Raw genomic sequence first — 20255 nt, forward strand, 5'->3', positions numbered from 1 at the left:
TTCACTCCCAGCTATTAAATGCAATCCAAAACAAATGCCTTACCAAAATTATGGATATGTACCAAAATTATAACAGTTTTAGCTTGTTTATTTCTGAGGAAAAAATAAGGCAGGAACAAGGGAACATTACAGTGAGCCTCCTTTAGGCTGTATGGGTCTCTCCTATTTTCCTCCCTAAGACAGCCAGATGGATGGTCTCTAACTGCCGTGAGGCTTTTTAGAACCAGAACCAACTACTCTTTTCAAACTTTCATATGAATAAACTATTTTTTAAGAGAAGATAGCAACTGTTGTATTCTATGCTCTAAAAAATACCTTGAGACAAATGAAAATGGAAATGTATCACACCAAAATTTATGGGATGCAGCAAAAGCAGTTCTAAAGGGAAATTCATAGAGATAAATGCCTATCTCAAGAAACATTTCAAATAAACATCCTAACTCAAGGAACTAGTAAAAGAACTATAAAAGCCAAGATTTAGTAGAAGGAAGGAAATAACAAAGATTAAAGCAGAAATAAGTGAAATAGAGACTAAAAAGACAATAGAAAAGAATAAAATTAAAAGCTGGTTCTTTGAAAAGAAAAAATTGACAAACCTTTAGCTAGACTCAACAAAAAAAAAAAAGAGGAGTCAAATAAATAAAATCAGAAATGAACGCGGAGATTTTACAACTGATACCACAGAAATACAAAGAATCATGAGAGACTACTCTGAACAATTATACAGCAACAAAGTGGACAACTTAGAAGAAATGGGTAAATTCCTAGAAGCACACAACTTACCAAGACTGAATCATGATGAAATAGAAAATCTGAAAAGACCAATTACAAATAAGGAGATGGAATCAGTAATCAAAAAACCTCCAACAAACAAAAAAGTTCAGAACCAGAAGGTATCACTGGTAGATTCTATCAAACACTCAAAGAAGTAATATCAATCTTTCTTAAACTCTTCTAAAAAACAGAAGAGGAGGGAATGCTCCCAAATCATTTTACAAGGCCAGCATTACCCTGATACAAAAGCCAAACAAGGAACCACAAGAAAATGACAGGCCAATATCCTTGATACATGCAAAATTTGTCAACAAAGTATTAGTAAACCAAATTCAACAATACATTAAAAGGATCATACACCATGATCAGGTAGGAAGGATTTATTCCAGGGATGCAAAGATGGTTTAACACCTGCAAATCAGTCAATGTGATACATCACATCATAAAAATAAAGGATAAAAATATATGATCATTTCAAGAGATGCAAAAAAAAATGACAAAATTCAACACCCATTTATTTATTTTTAAGTATGTTTTTACTGATTTTAGAGAGAGGAAGGGAGAGGGAAAGAGATGGAAATATCAATGATGAGAGAGAATCATCGATCAGGTGCCTGCTGTGTGCCCCCTACTGGGGATCCAGCCTGCAACCCTGGTATGTGGCCTGACTGGGAATTGAACCGTGACCCCTGGTTCATGGGTCAACACTCAACCACTGAACCACACTGGCATGGCTCAACATTGATTTATGATAAAAACTCTCAATAAAGTGAGTATAGAGGGAAAATACCTCAATATAATAGGGAAAATATCTCAACATAATAAAGACAAACCTACAGCTAACAACTGTAAAAAGCTGAGAGGTTTTCCAACTAAGATCAGGAACAAGACAAAGATGTTCATTCTTGCTACTTTTATTCAATATAATATTAGCCATGCGAGAGCAATTACGTGAGAAAAAGAAATAAAAGGCATCCAAATTGGACAGGAAAAGCTAAAAATGTCACTATTTGCAGATAACATATTATATATAGAAAACCCTAAAGACTCTATCAAAAAACTGTTAGAATAAGTAAATTCAGTAATGTTGCAGGATACAAAATCAATACACAAACCATCAGTTGCATTTCTATACATTACTAGAAATTAATAGTGAACTATCAGAAACAAATGAAGAAAACAATCCCATCTAAAATTACACAGAAAGGAATACCTGGAAAAAAATTTAACCAAGGAGGTGTTTGACTTATATATTGAAAACTATAAGTCATTAATAAAAGAAATTAAAAAAGACACAAAAATGGAAAGATATTTTGTGCTTACAGATTGGAAAAATCAGTATTGTTAAAATGTCCATACAACCCAGAGCAATCTACAGATCCAATGCAATCCCTATCAAAATTCCAATGGCATTTTTCACAGAATTAGAACAAAATCCCTCTATAATTTGTATGGAACCATAAAAGACCCCAAATCACCAAAGCAATCTAGAGAAAAAAGAACTGAGCTAGCAGCATCATGTTTTAACTATATTATAAAGCTATAGTAATTAAAACAATATCATACTGGCATAAAAACAGACACATAGATCAAAGAAAAAGAATAGAGACCCCAGAAATAAATACACACATATATGGTCAATTAATTTATGACAAAGAAGCCAAGAATATACAATATGGAGAGAAAAGTCTCTTCAATAAATGGTGTTGAGGCCTGGCCAGCATGGCTCAGTGGTTGAATGTCAACCTATGAACCAGGAGGTCACGGTTCAATTCTTGGTCTGGCACATGCTTAGATTGCAGGCTCAATGCCCAGGAGGGGGTGCGCATGCAGGAGGCAGCAGATTGATGACTCTCTCTCATCACTGATGTTTCTGTCTCTCTCCCTCTCCCTCTCTCTGATATCAATAAAAAAATATTTAAAATAATAATAACAAATAAATGGTGTTGAGAAAATTGGAGAGTCACATGCAAAAAAATGAAACTGGACCACTATCTTACACCATACACAAAAAATTAATTTAAAATGGATTAAAGACTTGAATGTAAGACACGAGATCTTAAAATTCCTAGAAAAAAACATAGGTGATAAGCTCCTTGACATAGTTCTTGGCAATAATTTTTGGATTTGACATTAAAAACAAAGGCAACAAAAGCAAAAACAAATAAGTGGGACTACATTAAACTAAAAAGCTTTTGTGTATCAAAGGAAACCATCAACAAAATGACAAGGTAACCTACTGAATGGGAGAAAATATTTGTAAATAATATATCTGATAAGGGTTCATATCCAAAATATATAAAAAACTCATATAATTCAATAGCTCCCCCTCCCCCCGACTACCTGATTTAAAAATAGGCAGAAGATCTGAATAGACATTTCTCAAAGACATACAGATGACCAATAAGTACATAAAAAGATGCTCAGCATCACTGATCATCAAGGAGATGCAAAGTAAAACCACAATGAGGTGTTGCCTTACACCTCTTAGAATGGCTATTATCAAACAGACTAGAAATAACAAGTATTGGAGAGGATATGGAGAAAATTCCACTGCTGGTGGAAATGTAAGTTGGTATAGTCGCCATAGAAATAAGTATGGAGGTTTCTCAAAAAAACTAAAACTAGAATGACCATATGATTCAGGAATTCCACTTATGAGTATTTAACTGTAGGGAAATAAAAACACTAAATAAAAAAGATAGCCCTGGCCGGCGTGGCTCAGTTGGTTGGAGCGCTGTCCTGTACACTGAAAGGCTGTTGGTTTGATTCCCAGTCAGGGCACATACCCAGATTGCAGGTTTGATCCCTGGTCAGGGAGCTTACTGGAGGCAACAAATTGATGTTTCTCACATGGATGTTACTCTCTCCCTCCCTTTCCCTCTAAAATCAATAAAATAAAAAATTTAAAAAAGGCATTAAAAAAAAAAGAAAGATTAGTTGCGGAGGGAGTAGAACCCTCTGGAAAATCATGAAAAGCAGGAATAAATGAGGATTTTAAATTTATTTTGGGGATGGAGAAAGGAGGGAGAAGCATGAAAGACAGAAAGCAGGCTGTGTACCTAGGACAAAGAAGAAACTAGTTAAAGGCATTTTTGAGGAGAGGAAATGTTATTAAATTGAAGTTAATGTGGTACAGAAACAGTTTGAATCCAAAGCTGAAAATTAAGAAACTCTTACCCAATCCTCCTACTTAAAGGAATGAGACAGCCAAGGGGAAGAAAAGGAGAAAGTAGAAAGAGAGGAGGGAGGAAGGCAGAGAGGGAAAGGGAAGGGCCTCATGCTATTAATGGTGTGTGTCTTCAGGTTGAAGACATTAATGACATTGCTCAAGCAACCATGATCTGCAAAGGCACTGTTTTAAAGGCTTTATATTATCTCATCTAATCACCCAACAACCCTATGAATTAGGTATATTATTATTCCCATTTTACAAATAAATAAAGGTAGGTAATTTGGTCCCAAAACCTGCATTCTGATCAGGACCCTGAAGCATCAGAGTGAGATGAAGAGGCAATCAGCTCAGAACACTGATTCACACAATGCCCAAGGGAAGCTGATTGCTCTTTTAATCTTCTGTAAAGCTCAATATGTCACTGTTCTTGTGAGCCACTCACATCTGTAGTTTTTCTATCTGAATTATGGGTACCTTGTACTAAAATAGAAGTGTGGGTGGGTACATAACCATAGAATGAATGAAGGGACATTGACACTCTGTTTTAGTTGGGCCAGTTTGAGTACTTGCCCCTACATACCATTCTCATTCTTAGAGCCTTCCTGCAAGTTGGTTCCTATCTGAAATTCTTTTCTCCTCCCATTCACCCAAACTTTCCCCAACCTCCAAGATCTACTTTTTGTCCCTTCCTCACCTTTGCAGTTTCAAATTCCTCACTAGATTCCTGAGTAGTTACATTTATAAAAAAAAATCAGTGAACCGAGGTCAGAAATCCACTTAGGTTCCTTTTAGTAAGGGAAATTTCTTACAGTAAAGGCAGTTTATTTCCTCACACAGGAATACAATTCAATTTAACATCGAAAGAACTAGACTGTGAAGTGGTAGATGCCTTCTCTTTTTGGTGAGGTATAGTGAGAAGAGCATGGGATCTGGAGTCAGTCCTGGGGTTTAAATGTCTGCTACATGTTACCTGTGTAATCTTAACTTCTGTGAACTCTGTTCCCTCTTTTATAAACATGTTCTTAGGGTGGCTGTGAAAATTAAATATGAGACAAGAGATATGAAAGTATCTAACCCATTAGTGTTTAATAAATGTTTCTTTTCTCCCTCCCATTTCTCTGCAGCTAGGATCCTCCTGCTTCTTGAATTCTACTGGCTTTTCCAAGCTTTCCAGCAAAGAAGAGTCTTGCTAAAATTAAAATCTCTGATTCACTTCTGAAAATACAAGGTCAAATTATTCCTTGCCTATTATGTTAAAACTAGTCCTAGTATTTGTCTAAATGGTTTGAACAGTTGTTTCAATAAACAATTTGGACCATCCTGACAAAATAGTCCAACTTACTACCCTATTCAATTCTACAAGATGATTTAACACCTCCTTTCTACGGATATATTCTCTAGAGACTTAAGAGACTTCCACTGTAGTACTTATGCAATAGGATAACTGTAGGATGTTTCAAACTGATAAGGACAATTCAACTAGGACAGACAAAAAAGGACATGCCAAAAGAAAAAGAACACTTGTTTTAAAACACTTGTAAAAGCCTGTATTAATATTTACATAACCTCTAATTAAAAAATAAAAGTTTCAAAACATACTGGTCCAAATCCTGTTTTGGGATGCTACAGAGCTGAGCTAATAGGCATACAACACATTTCCAGATTTCAGTGGGTGGAATGGTCTTATACCAAGACCAACTGCCAAGTCCCTTGGCAGGTACCTCCTTCATGTGAGTGGTCTGGCACCAGTGTACATAAACTGTCTCCGTAAGACGAAGTCCAGAAGATCACACGGCCATGATACCTACTATGCTCCAGGCTCTTCTTTTTTCAATCCTCACCTGAGGATATTTTTTTCCATTGATTTTTTTTTTTTTTTTTTTTTTGAGAAAGAGTGGAGGAGAGGGGGAGAGGGGTGAGGGTGAGAGAGAAAGAGGGAGAGAGAGAGAAATACCCATGTGAGAGAGACACATCGATTGGTTGCTTCCTGCACGAGCCCAACTGCCCTGACCAGGCTGGGATCAAGCCTGCAAGCCTACTTGCCCTTGACCAGGAATCAAATGCGAATCTCTAATCACTGGGCTCCAGGCTCTTCTTGATGGCTATGAACCACAGGTTACTAGGAGAAAATTCCTACACGAAGGATGTTAAGTTAGCAGATAGAAAAGATTTCTGAATTATTTTCAACTCCCTTTTATTTAGCATGAAATTACAGGAGGCAGAGTCTATGACTTAATTATGACTTTCTTTTAAATTCTCGACATTTCTCTACAGGTCTTTTGTCTCTAGACATTTTTCCTATCTCCCCGTCAAAACTTCCCTTCTTAAACTAGAAATGCTGATATTAATGCTAACAGCTAATTAATTCTACAGTCTTGGTTTCCATGTAAACTTTACTGTTTCTTATCTGAATTTCATGAATTTAGAAGTTAATTAATTCTATATATATTTAAGGAGGACTTGCTCTATTCTAGGCACTGTTCTAGATGATGGGACTACAAAAGCAAACGCATCTAAGTCCCTGTCCTCATGGGGCCTACATTCTATAGCAGGGAAAAACAAGAAAAAAGAAAACCCCAATTCAATTCAATTCAATTCAATTCAATTCAATTCAATTCAATTCAATTCAAATTAATCTCCTATATGTTGAAGAATTTCCTCCCTTGACTTTTATAAAGAAATTACCTACAAAAGAATTTAGTCATTGAAACTTTCCTTGAAAGAATTTGCTGTCAAGCAACCTTCCTAAGACACACAGAATGAAGCAAATATTATCTCCACTTGGAGAGTCCTTTCTCTCCCTTCAGCCTATAAAAAATCCATGTGAAATGTATTTATGTTAAGTTTGATAAGGTAAATCATTAATTTCAAAAGTTTGAAATTTTGTTAAGAAAATCTGTTCTCTGTAGACTCAGCAAGGAAATAGGTGAAGGAAACTAGATTGCAAGTCAAGACTTCTGCAGAGGTTACTCATGCACTTCTTTAGGTACAACCCTTATGATGTAATGATATTTATAGCTCATTTTAGAAAATCTGTATCATAGAAACGCCAGCTATGGCCTGCTAATTGTAACTGAAATGTGTTAATGACAACTACTAGCTCAACAGTGTGTAATTGAAAAACAAAAGCAGTAGCATCTGAACTCCTGCTAAGAGTTATTCTACTATGGGAGAAGAGAAAGGAAAAGGGAGACATCAGGAACACATCTAGGTGAAGGCTTGTTCATTTTTCAGTCTCCTGGTAAAGTTAATTATGGGCCTTGTTTCCTATAACACTAACATTTTTTTCTCATTGGCTAGAAAAGGATGTGCAACTAAAATATAATCCTGTTGATGTTCATGTGTGTGGGGGAGGTGCTTCCTGCTAAGGCATGCCAAGAAGTTTGTATGTTTTGCAGCAATAGACTAGGCAGGTTCATTTAGAGGAGACTGGTGTACTATATCCAACTAATGTATGGCCGCACTTGATTCATGATGACAAATAACTACCCTTGTAGGATATAGATTGGGTAAAGAGAAGTAGCACCCTGTTTTTCTCAGCTTTAGCTTTGTCTGGCACGCAACATTCTAACCCAAAGAGCTTTTTGGTTGGTATTGTGCTTGTCACCTTCTTTCACACCCTCAGGATAAAGTCCTGTGGAAAGCTTCCCATCTTCACAGTATATGCCCCTTTCCACAACTTACCTCACCATCCTTCCTGGCTGCTAGTGAGAGGCCTACACACGTCGCCATCATTTTAAGAAGTATAGCTCCAAGACACAGGCTTTTCAAGGAGAACTGACTCCAAAAGAGTGAGATCACTAACAAGCATGGGCAGTGAATCCAGGGAGTGCAAGGCCACCAATATGTGTGAACTTATTAATCATAATTATTATTTTTCCTAAGAAAAGGATTTCCTTAGTCAAACCTCCAGGGCATCAGATCAAAGGGAGATACTGCCACAGCTGGACTGTGTTTTCCAGCCAAATAGCCCAGAAAGGAGACTCTAGACAGTGTCCTGGCAACTGTTTAACACAGCAGCAATCCATAACGGCAGGGAAAGAATTCTTTAGACTGACTTTTTTAAAAGTCTTCCTTTACTTCTCCTTATTTTTAAGGACAGTTGGAGAGTGATGTCAAAGCCCTAGGGCATATCCTTGGTAGGCACTCTATGAGAATTACTGACCCTGAGAATTCAGAGCATTCTTCTATAAATAGAAACAAAAGGTTTTAGTTCAGAGTATAGTTTTCTTTCTTTTTTTTTTTTTTAAATACTATATATTTATATTTAATTATAAAAAGCATATCCCAAATCAACTGGCAGAGTACTTGGTCAATTTTCTATTTCCAGTTTGAAGTGAGTCTCTATAAACCTTACCAGGACACTGTAAAATCATACTAGATAGTGTACTTTATTAATAAAGTCACAACAGGGGAAATTTAGTTATATGCCCTGGAAGTTATCCCAAAATACATTTAAAAATTATAAAAGTGACTACTAACACACAACAAGAAAAAAGAAGCCACAAAACCCAAATCCCACTATGTCAGAAGCACAGCAAGACACACAGGAATCATGTGAAAGGAGAAACCAGGGAGCACACCAAAAGATTTTATGAATTACAGAGAAACAAGATGTGAGAATGATCGTGTAAAAAAAAAGAAAAAAAAAAAGAAAGCAAAACAAAAACAGCGTTTCTACAGTGAAGGAGAGGCGTTTCTCACCGTTCTGAACAAAATGGCTGTGCTAGGGGGGCCTGCGGGCTACGCCCAAATGCCCTCCTCCTCGTCCTAGGGGAGGCGGCCAGGGGGGCGGCCGGGAGCATGGGAACGAAAGAGAGCCGGTTAGTACTTAAAACAGAGACAGAAGCATAAGTAGTAGAAGAAAATGGGTCTCAAATTTCTTGATTCTTTTTATATTAGATTCTAATTCCCTATACTACTCAAATTAGTAATTAGTTTGTCGTTACACTTCTGTGCTTCCTACCTTACTACCAAGACTGTCTCTCTCCCAGGGCCTGATCTGGGCAAAATGACCATGTTGGAGACTTTTCTTTATCATTTGCCTTTTCTTCAACCTTTCTCCATTTCTGTTTGCCTCCCACTACTCCCAGGCATCCAATTACTTGTATTTATTATCAAAACTGTTTCAAGGAAAGGATCTAATACTCGTCTTGTATACATTGGCATACATTTAATCCCAGGTATCCAGAAGCAAAATGACTTCTTGGCAGAAAAAGTCTACTGGCCTCAGGCACACAGCTCTCCATTTTGTCTATATTATAGATTGGCTTGCCTAAAATATAAGGCTTGCCTCAACTGGTTTAGTAAATGTCATCATACTATGACCATAACTTCTGAATCTTAGAAAAAATTGCAATTTGGGTATTATTGCTGCTTTCATCTCCAATATTCCTCCTTCTTCTCCTAAGACAATGCCACGCCATCATTTAGTGGAGATGTTTAGTAGGGGAGTTTTCCTTGACTTTTTGATCATATGGATGTAATTATTTAACTGTTATATTTTTCCCCTCAGCTATATATTTTAAGACTGAGAATGATGGAGATGTTGAAATCTGACTTTTGGCAATGGGATATGAGGTAATCTGTTCACCACTCTCCCCCATCCATCATTTTCAAGATCTTGGGAGAGTTCCCTTTCAAAAAACTAGAGTTGAATATGGTTCCCTTCAGACTCATCAATGCCTCTTTTGCACTGATGAGAAGTTGAAGGCAACAATTTTCTTTGGAAATGACATATGCTGGAGGGGTCCACCAAGGTAGTGGAATGAAGAAACTATGTTTCAATCTTCATGTTTAATAGATGACCAGCAGACACTTTAAAATTTGCAATTAAAGAATAGTTACTTCTACACTGAATTGTGCCTCATTGAGCTCACAAGACTTAGGCATTATTTCTTTAAGAAGAAAAGCAGGACGGTTACAAATTAGTATGTGTCACTGAGAAGAGTAAGTTTTTCCCCCTCAGTATTCAAGGATTCTTTATTGTCCTCAAATCTTTTGAATATCTCCTCTTAAAATATTCAGAATCATCTACCACCTTCCTGTATAGAAATTGGGTCTGTTTAAAAAAAAAAAGAAGGAATTTTCAAAAGCTGATTATTATTATTTTTCTAACTTATAGCCTCAAATCTGTAGCAAAATACATAAAAATAAAAGCATATTGATTTTTTATAAAACATTCAAGAGCAGACTTACCTGGTCTGGGGAGGGTTTATGATTGCTTTGATTGGAATGAGAACATTTGAAGTGGTCGTCCTCATAGTTGTCGGCCATTAGCTTCATTCGATTTTGTGTCTAAGAGGAAACGATTCATAAGGTTAAATATAGATAAAAATTCTGTGACACTGTAAAGTAACAAATGCCTTAGGAATGTCATACAGTCTGGCCAGCGTGGCTCAGTGGTTGAGCGTCAACTTATGAACCAGGAGGTCACAGCTCGATTCCTGGTCAGGGCACATGCCTGGGTCGTGGGCTCGATCCCTAGTGGGGGGCGTGCAGGAGGCAGCAGATCGATGACTCTTATCATTGATGTTTCCATCTCTCTCTCCCTCTCCCTTCCTCTCTCTGAAATCAATAAAAACATATTAAAAAAAAAAAAAAAAGAATATCATAAGAAAGGATAAAACTAATACTGTCTGAAATAAACAGAATTTCTAAGGATATTGGGGGGAAAAGTTTAGGTACAGCTATGGACTGAATTGTGTACCTCCAAAATTCATTCTGGAGCCCCATCCCCCAATGTGACTGTATATGGAGATAAAGACTTTAGGAGGTATTTAAGGTTAAATAAGGTCAAAGGGGTAGGGACCTAATCAGAAAGGACTGTGGCCATGTAAGAAGAGAGACATCTCCCTGCCCCTTTCTCTCTGCCATGTGAGGACATAGTAAGAAAGGGGCTTCAGCAGGCCAGGAAAAGAGCTCTCATCAGGAACTGAATCGGCTAGCACCTTGATCCTGGACTTCCCAGGCTCCAGAACTGTGAGAAAATAAATTTCTGTTGTGTAAGATACCAACTCTATGGTATTTTGTTATGGCAGCCTGAACAAACTAAGACAGGGACCTAAATTGGTACAGGAATTTTTTTTGGGGGGAGGGAATAATTTCCTCAAATTGAGCACTTTAAGCAATGTTTGTTTTTGTTTTTAAAAATAAAGCCTGGATTATACTACAGATAGGATATGATCCTGTAACTATTTTTTCACTTCATGATTTACAGACCCATCTTTCCATGTTACTATAAGATCTACTTATCCTTTTAAACAACTATTCCACTTTGGGGATGTTATATAACACACAGGCCATAAATAGGAGGAAAAAAGTTATCATTATCTGTAAATGAAATGATTATATACCTAGAAAATCCTAGACAATCAATTGAAAAACTATTACAATTTACAATAAAGTTCAGTAAGGCGATCAGACAGAAGCTACACATATAACATCCAATATTTTTTCTTTAAACTGTCAATAAATAATTCAGGTTTTGAAAATAAGACAAAGATTTTGAAATCCCCTTCTTCAACCCTAGACTAGAAGAGAATTATTACCATTACCTTTTCTTCTCAATGTTTACCAAAAAGAAGGACTGGACTGGTGATTCTATGTGGTTGGATAACATTTTAGAAAATTCACTTTGCAGAGCAAGTAATTCAGAAAATACATGGTATACTATACATAAAATCAAACAGCAATATATATTGCACTAACAAAATATTGTTATAAGCTGAAGTTTTAAAAGTATTAAAAATAAACTTGCTAATATTATGATTTAGAAATTTCACTGAAGATAATCTGAAAAATAAAAATAAATTACATGTATATCCCTTTAATCAGTGATAATCACTTTTAACATTTAGGTGTATCCATTCAGCCTCTTCCTATGAACATAAAAAGTGGCATGCTGTTCTGATGTACTCTCTATTTCTGCTACAATATGGTATTTTAAAAAATTACTATATCTTACAGTATACTTTGATACGTGGTAGGACATGCTGTCCTTCCCCTTCGCTAATTCTGCTTTAAATCTGATTGGGTATCTTCAGCACATCTTCTTTATTAGATGAATTAAAAAGATTTTGTCTAGTTCCATAGAGAACTTTATTGAGATTTTGCTTTGGTATTTTTTCATGTAAAGATGCCTGAGCAAGGGCTTTAGAGCCAAACTGCCTGGGTGTGCATTCTAGTTCTGCCTCTTACCAACTACTATCTAAACTTGGGCAAATGACTTAAATGCTCTGAGCTTCAGTTTTCTCACCTTTAAAATGAGAAAAACAATACTTTTTCCCCATAAGAGTGTGGTGAAGATTAGCCAATTGACCTAACAGAAGCACTTAGAAAGCTGCCTGGCAAAAAATCAACACCCAATAAATTTTAGCTATCACCATCATTATAAACATTTTTATGTCATCAAATATTATTCTAAAATCAATAATTTAACTGGCTGCTTAGTATTCAATTGAATGAATGTTTAACCCACATTGTTGGGCATTTAGTTCTTCATATTTTCACCTAATAATATATGCACATTTCTAAGCCAGTTCCTGCCCCTACTATAAAATGAAAGCAAAGAAAATATGTATCAAGAATTATCCGTGATATCAAATTTGCACTCTGAGATAACTTACAGTGACAATGAAAATATGCAGGATAATTTTTCTTATGCCATGTGGTATTACATGACAAACAAAAAGTCTTATGCAAAGCAGCTCTTGGAAAAGGAGGAAGGGAGAGGAAAGGGTAAGGAGGTGCAATCAGAAAGTGAGCAAAACATCTGCACATCATTCATTTAGTCAGGAAACTTTCCCATGTTGACTTTAGTCAGAATGTGCAGCAAATATATTCTTGGCTAGTTCTTTTCTTAGAACATTATGCACTTAATCTTTAATACCTGATACCTAGTATAAGTTAAAAAACTTAAAAAGAACGAATAAAGCACACACAAATCCACCCTCAAGGCAGAATGTATTTCAAGTACTTCTTAGGAATGAGTATGAAAGCATCCCAAAGGAACTGATGACATTAGACAGATAAGATTATAGGTCACTCATCTGATCCATATAAGTGAATGAAGACATAATCGTAAGAACTTCTCCATTTCTAAAAGACATGAAGATTATCAAAGTTTAGTATTCCTAGGTCTAGTATTCAGATATTTGGTGTGAAGCCTGCTCTTTGCATAGTCATGAGGGTTAGCACTAAATATCTGATGGCCCACAGAGCACTAGGTATTACAGAGATTGTATAAATGACTCTCTGCTCTTAAGGAGCTCTTGTACTACTCTCTTCTGAAAGTATAATTCCTATAGATTCCAATTAGGTGAGTCAGATTTAGTTATAAATTTAACAAAATCTCAACAAATTACTTGTATTTAAAATTTCATTTCATGAAAAAATATAGTCATTAATTATTCTTGAGGTGTTCTGTGTGTTTGTCATGTTACACATACTTGTCTGCAGATTACCTGTGTAGTTTGCAAAGTTCCTTTCCTGTTGGTTAAACAATGGAAGCCTTGGGAATAACTCATGAGGAGCAGTGCAGCAGGAAGGAGACAGCAACAAGATTAGGAGAAATAACTGCTGAATTTAGCCCAACAGCTGTCACTGTCTGATTACCTTTGCATCCCATTTTATTATCTCAACTGGAGTGTTAGATTTACAATAAAAAGTGTGTCTTCTACTGATTTTGTTTTGATTTTTAAATAAATCAGTTTAATTTTGGTTCTGATTAGTACTTTTAGTTTACTGATGAAATCATGAAACATATTATCCCGCAAACACTTTCTATTATGCACCAACCAAAATGAAACCATAAGAAATCTCAGCTGCGGCAACCCTAAATCGGATCAATTCTCCCCATAACTGCCATATTGTTTTTTAAAACTTAATTATTATTATTTTGAATATTTCGTATATTTATATAGTGTAAGATTTTATAACAGTAAAAGTAAGTCTACCTCCTATTCCTGACAGTTCCTCTACAAGAGGCTTACCCATTACTACTTTCTTGCATGTAGTTCCAAAGATATCCTGACATTCCATGGTTACAGAAGTGCGCACACACACGTGCACACATACAATTTTCCCTCCAACAAATGGTAGCACACTCTAGTCACTATTCTGCACTATTTTTTTCACCTAACTGCATCTTGAACATATTCCATATAAGTAAATAAATGGCTGCCTCATTCTCTTTGCTAATGCACATTTAGGTTATTTCTAATATTTTACTATTAACAAACAATGCAATAAGAACAATCTTGTACATATGAGAAACTGACAAATATAAACTGTCAAAACTAAGTAAAATTATGTTATATATCATTCTTCCTCCAAATAACAGCTTTTTCCTAATGTGAAAAGCCTAAATTTGTTTGGTTATATGACTAGAGTTGTCCAGGTCCCTAAGACACAAACCTGGTTCCACAGAAAGGTAGAGGGGTGCGAATGGAAAGAACAACCATATGTCTAGTGGACTTGTACTTAGTTGAAATAAAAAACAATGAGCAGTGATGGCATTAAAAATGTATACAGCAGTTAGAAAAATTTACCCTATTTGATACGGACAGGTCAGATATATTCAAATATAGTATTTCTGAGGCAAATGGAAATAATGACATAAGTGTATATTAAGTTCTCATTATTGGTAAAACATCTAAGAGTTATAGTAGCAGGTTCTGTTTACCAGCCTATAAGAGGTTTCTTAATCCTTTAAAGGAGACCTAAAATCACACCAGATTAAATCACTGTTAAAATTACTATACTTGTGACAAGAATACGGCAGAGGTAGTTTGTGAGGTTCCCTAGGAATAAGAAGGTATTCTTCCAAACTGTTCTATTATTTCCTTTACCTTCTTTTTATCAGTGTCACATACTCATAATGAAGAGACACAGAAGCAGCATATGTCAAACACATCACCATGCAGGGAGCTCTGTTAGCTCCCCTTTCCTTCCTCAGGTCTTCTTACTATTTCGGCTGTAACTCTCCACCTGTTTGTGTGCTGTTTGTTTCTTTGTTTCTAGGTACAGGGTTAGGATTAAGGATAGGGTTAGGGTTAGGGTTAGGGTTACAGTTAGGGTTGAGGTAGGTATAGGTTTACAGTTCTGTTTAAAGTTGGGTATGAGGTTTTTGTTAGGGCTAAGGTTGTAGGGTTAGGGTGAAGGTTAGTGTTAGGGTAGAGATTAGGTTTTGGGTAGGTTTAAAGTTACGGTTAAATTTAGGGTTAAGGTGATGGAGAAATTAGGTATAGGGTTAGGGCTGATGTTAGTTTTAGGGTTAGGGTTGAGGTTACAGTTAGGGTCCATCTGGTATTTATCTCCATGAATTTAGTCACTATTCACAGAGTTGTTTCATCTAAAAATCTCAGTTATTCTTGACTTCTGCTTTTCCACTAATACTACATCCAATCAAACCACAGAGTCCTACTGCGTATGTTTCCAAATACTATTTAGGCTTATTTCTAACATTACTTTTGGTAACTTACAGGTATTTCCCCCCACCACCTCCCTTTCCTGACTTCTGGTGAATGGATCAACAAAATTTTTATTCAACCCTTTCCTTATTTTGAAGTTTTATCTTCTATTTCTATTACATTATTGCTTACATGTAATATTGAGCATGTATAAGTTGACAAGTCCAAAGTTATCAGATATTTACAACAATCACAGACAACAAAAGCCTGTGTTCTCTAGCCAAAGGAGTCTGGAAAGGAAAGCAGCAGCCTAGCAAGACAGCAAAAATTTAGGTAATAATCACTCTGCTCCAAAGACCACAGAAAAAACTGTGGCCCACTACCATCCATGGCAGCAAAGGTAAGCTTAGACTTCTACTGTCACAACTTCCCTCCCCAGGAAAGGGTGTCAGAGGGAGCCGAGGAGGAAGACAGGGCTTTCATCCCCAGTTGGCAGTAACAAAGCCTCCCCTCCACAGTGTCAGTGGAACTAGGGGTGGGTGGAGGGGTGGTCCTCCCTTGGGAATGGCCAGAGGAAGTCACAGAGAGCCAGGACTTCCACTACTACGCAGCAGTAAGGAGACCACCCCTCACTATGCACCCCACAGTGCTTGTGAGGGTATTCCTGCTCCTCCCAGGCAGGGGTACATCTGTGGAGACCTGGTGGGGATATGAACTCACACCTCTGCCTAGGAGTAACAGGGAACCCCACTCCTTGGGTGTCAACACAGGCCGAGTGGGGAACTGGACTTCTACCTCCACTGGGCAGCGATGAGGCAGCATCTTCTTCCCCTGCTGGAGTGTGCCAAAGAAAACCAACTAAAATAGAAAGTTTAAATAAGATCCATACTTGCATAGTATAATACCCAAAATATCTAGGCTTCAGTAAAAAAAATTACTTGTCATACAAGAACTAGGAAAATCTCAAACTGAATGAAAAAAGATAACTATGGTTAAAGGCACAGCAGGGACTGAAAACAATCTTCTTGCCAGGAGGTTTAGGTACTTGGGAAACTGATTAGCTATCAAAACTGTACTGTACAGGGTCAGAAAAAGCCATCTAGTTGCTTCCTTGCTTATCACTCGGGTCCTCCCTCCGCCATCAAGCCTTCTTTCACCTCCTTCCCACATCTGGACAGGTGCAGTGAGTCAGGATGGGCTGTGTGGGGGAGGGGGAACCTCAACTCATGTCAGCAGCTTCTAGAAAAGCTCTAGGCCAGGAGAGCCTATCTCAGTCTGTGTCCGGCCATGGTTAATCCACAATTGGGTTCATCTAATTACCCAAAACTCATTTCTGATCATACTTTTATTTTGGTACTACTTAAACAACTACTTCCTAGAGAACTGACAATACCTCTACACTCCCTAAGTATGTTCAGGTAAGTACTTTGACTTCCTGTTTTCAGGTTAAGAAAAATTCCTTCTTTGTCACACATGCAGCTCCTTCCCATTTACATTAATGTTAATAATAAATATTAATTTTTACCAACTCACTGATTTATTGTATATTAAGAATTTTTAAAAATTCTTAATTTATGTCACTGGAGATTATACTGCCTAGAAATATATAGAAATTTGTTACCTGTGACTTTGGTGTCATAGTCAAGAAATCACTGCCAAATCCAATAATGTAAATTTTTTGGTTTTTTTTAATCCTCACCCAAGGATATTTTTTCCACTGCTTTTCAGAGAGAGTGGAAGGGGGCGGAGGGGGGGGGAGAGAGAGAGAAAACATCGATTGGTTGCCTCCTGCATGTACCCCAACTGGGGCCAGGGATTGAACCTTGGCGGGAACTGAACCCAGGACCCTTTGGTCTGCAGGCTGGCACTCTAACCAGAGCCAAACTGGCTAGGGCAATACTGTGAAATTTTTATACTATGTTTTCTTCTAAGAGTTTTGTTGTTTTAGGTCTTACACTTAGGTCCTTGATCCATTTTGAGTTGATTTTTGGATAGTGTTAAGGGTCCAATTTCATTCTTTTGCATGTGAATAGCCAGTTTTCCCAGCACTATTTGTTGAAAATACTGTCCTTTTCCCATTGAATGGTCTTGAAACCCTTGTCAAAATCATTTGACCTGCCTGGCTGGCGTGGCTCAGGGGCTGAGCACTGACCTATGACCCAGGAGATCGAGGTTCGATTCCTGGTTGCGGGCTCGATCCCCAGTAGGGGTCATGCATGAGGCAGCTGTTCAATGACTCTCCCATTGTTGATGTGTCTATCTCTCTCTCTCTCCCTCTCTCTGAAGTTAATAAAGATATATTTTTTAAAAAATCATTTGACCAGATATGCAAGGGTTTATGTCTAGGCTCTTTATTCTAATCCTTTGGTCTATATGCCTGTCTTTACGCCAACAACACACTGTTTTGATGATTGTAGCTTTGTAGTAAGTTTTGAAATCAGACTGTGAAAGTCTTCCAGATACGTTCTTTTTCAAGACTGTTTGGGCTATTTGGGGTAACTTGAGATTCCATATGAATTAGGATGGATTTTTTCCCCCCTGCAAAAAGCATCACTGGGATTTATATGGAATTACACTAAATCTGTAGATCACTTTGGGTAGTACTGACATTCAACAATATTAAGTCTTCAAATCCATCAACATGGGATGTGCTTCTATTTATTTGTGACTTGTTTCATTTCTTTCAGCAAAGTGTTGTAGTTTTCACATTGTTCAAGTCTCTGACTTCCTTGGTTAAGCTTATTCCTAAGTATTTTATTTTTTTTTGCAGCTATTGTAAGTGGAGCTGTTTATGTAGTTTCCTTTTCAGATTGCTGAGGTAGAGAAATGCAACTGACTTTTGTATCTTGTCTTTGTACCCTGCTACTTTGCTGAAGTTTATTAGTTCTAACAGCTTCTTTTGTGGAACTTTAGGGCTGTCAACATATTAGATCATATCACCTTTAAACAAAGATTTTTTTTACTTCTTCCATTCCAATTTAGATGTCTTTTCTTTCTTTTTCTCTCTTAAAAGCTCTGGCTAGAACTTCCAGTACTATGTTGAATAGAAGTGTTGAAAGTTCATGCCTAGTTCCTGATCTGTGAGGAAAAGCTTTCATCTCAGTCTTTTATGATTAAGTATGATGTTTGCTGTGATTTTTTTGTACATGGCTTTTATTATGTGAAGTAGTTTCCTTTTGTTGCTATTTTGTTGAGTGTTGTTGTTTTTTTAAATCACGAAAGGGTGTTGAATTTTATCAAATACTTTTTATTCATCAATTGAAATGATCATGTGTTTTTTCCCTTCATTCTGTAGATGTGGGGTATTACAGTGATTAATTTTTGTATGTTGAACTTTCCTTGCATTCCAGGAACAAATCCTTCTTGGTCATGGTGTATAATCCCTTTACTATGACGCTGAATGTTTTATGCTAGCATTTTGCTGAGGATTTTTGCATCAATGTTCATATAAGGGATACTGGTCTGTAATTTTCTTTTCTGATAATGTCTTTGTCTGGCTTTGGTATGAGGGTAATGCAGTCTCATAGGAAGTATTCCCATGTCTTCAATATTCTGGACAAGTTTGAGAAACATAGGTATTAGTTCTTCTTTAAATATTTGGTATAATTCAAGAGTAAGGCCATCCAGTATAGGGCTTTTCTTTGTTGAGAGATTTTTGATTACTGATTCAATCTCCTTACTAGTTATTATAGGTCTACTCAGATTTTCTAGTTCGTAATTTAGTCTTGGTAAGTTTTGTGTTTCCAGGAATTTTTCCATTTTATATATGTTATTCAATATTTTTGGTGTTCAGCTGTTCACAGTACTCTCTTATAATCCTTTTTTAATCTATAGAATCAGTAATGTCCCCATTTTCATTTCTGATTTTAGTAATTTAAGATTTCTCTTTTTCTTAGTCTATATAGCTAAAATTTATCAATTTTGTTGACTTTTACAAAGAACCAACTTTTAGTTTCATTAGTTTACTATTTATTTTTCTGTTTTCTATTTATTTCTGCTCTAATCTTTATTATTTCCTTTTTCTGCTGGTTTTTGTTTTTTTATTGTTCTTCTACTTCCATAAGTTGTAAAGTTAGGTTGCTGATTTGAGATCTTTCTTGTTTTTTAATGTAAGCATTTATAGCTACAAGTTTCTTTCTTAGCATTGCTTTTATTGTGTCCTATAGCTTTGATATGTTGTGTTTTTATTTCCATTCATCTTGAAATATTTTCTAATTTCCCTTGTGATATTTTCTTTGATTTATTAGATGTTTAAATGTTTATTATTTAATTTCTACAATTTTGTAAATTTCCCAGTTTTACTTTTGTTATTTTCAACTTCGTCCTGTTGTGGTAAAAGAAGACATTTTGTATGATATTAAGACTTAATTTGTGGTCTAACACATGGTCTATCTTGAAAATGTCCCATGTGCACAAGGGAAGAATGTGTATACTGTTGCTGGGACGAGTGTCTTTATATATCTGATAGATCTAGTTGATTCACTGTGTTGTTTAAATCCTCTATTTTCTTACTTCTCTTCTGTCTGGTTGTTTTAGCCATTATTGCTGGTGGGGTTTTGGATTTTCCAACTATTATTGTAGACTTGTCTCTTTTTTCCTTCAATTCTGTCAGGGTTTGCTTCATATATTTTGATGGTCAGTAGGTGCATAAATGTTTGTATTTGTTATAAGCATTCCTTGTTTTATTATATTTCACTTCATTGTGCTTTAAGATACTATGTTTCTTACAAATTGAAGGTTTACAACAACCCTGTGTAGAAGGAGTCTATTGGTGCCATTTTTCCAACAGCATTTGCTCACTTCATGTCTCTGTGACACATTTTGGTGGCTCTCACAATATTTCACACTTTTTCATCACTATTATATTTGTTATGGTGATCTGTGATCAGTGATAT

The 20255-nt window shown here is 36.4% G+C and overlaps 1 protein-coding gene across 4 annotated transcripts in view; it reads right to left on the reverse strand.

Moving 5' to 3' along the window:
- ERC1 (ELKS/RAB6-interacting/CAST family member 1) overlaps nucleotides 1-20255 on the reverse strand; it is a 425945-nt gene that overhangs the window by 60455 nt on the left and 345235 nt on the right. For all 4 annotated transcript variants that reach the window (XM_087814458.1, XM_016224828.2, XM_016224830.2 and 1 more), the window contains one exon: nucleotides 10148-10246. In XM_087814458.1, the coding sequence (XP_087670584.1) occupies nucleotides 10148-10246 (99 nt within the window). The remainder of the gene's footprint in view (nucleotides 1-10147; nucleotides 10247-20255) is intronic.

Source organism: Miniopterus natalensis, chromosome 2, assembly GCF_054644295.1.
Source record: "Miniopterus natalensis isolate mMinNat1 chromosome 2, mMinNat1.hap1, whole genome shotgun sequence".
NCBI lineage: Eukaryota > Metazoa > Chordata > Mammalia > Chiroptera > Miniopteridae > Miniopterus > Miniopterus natalensis.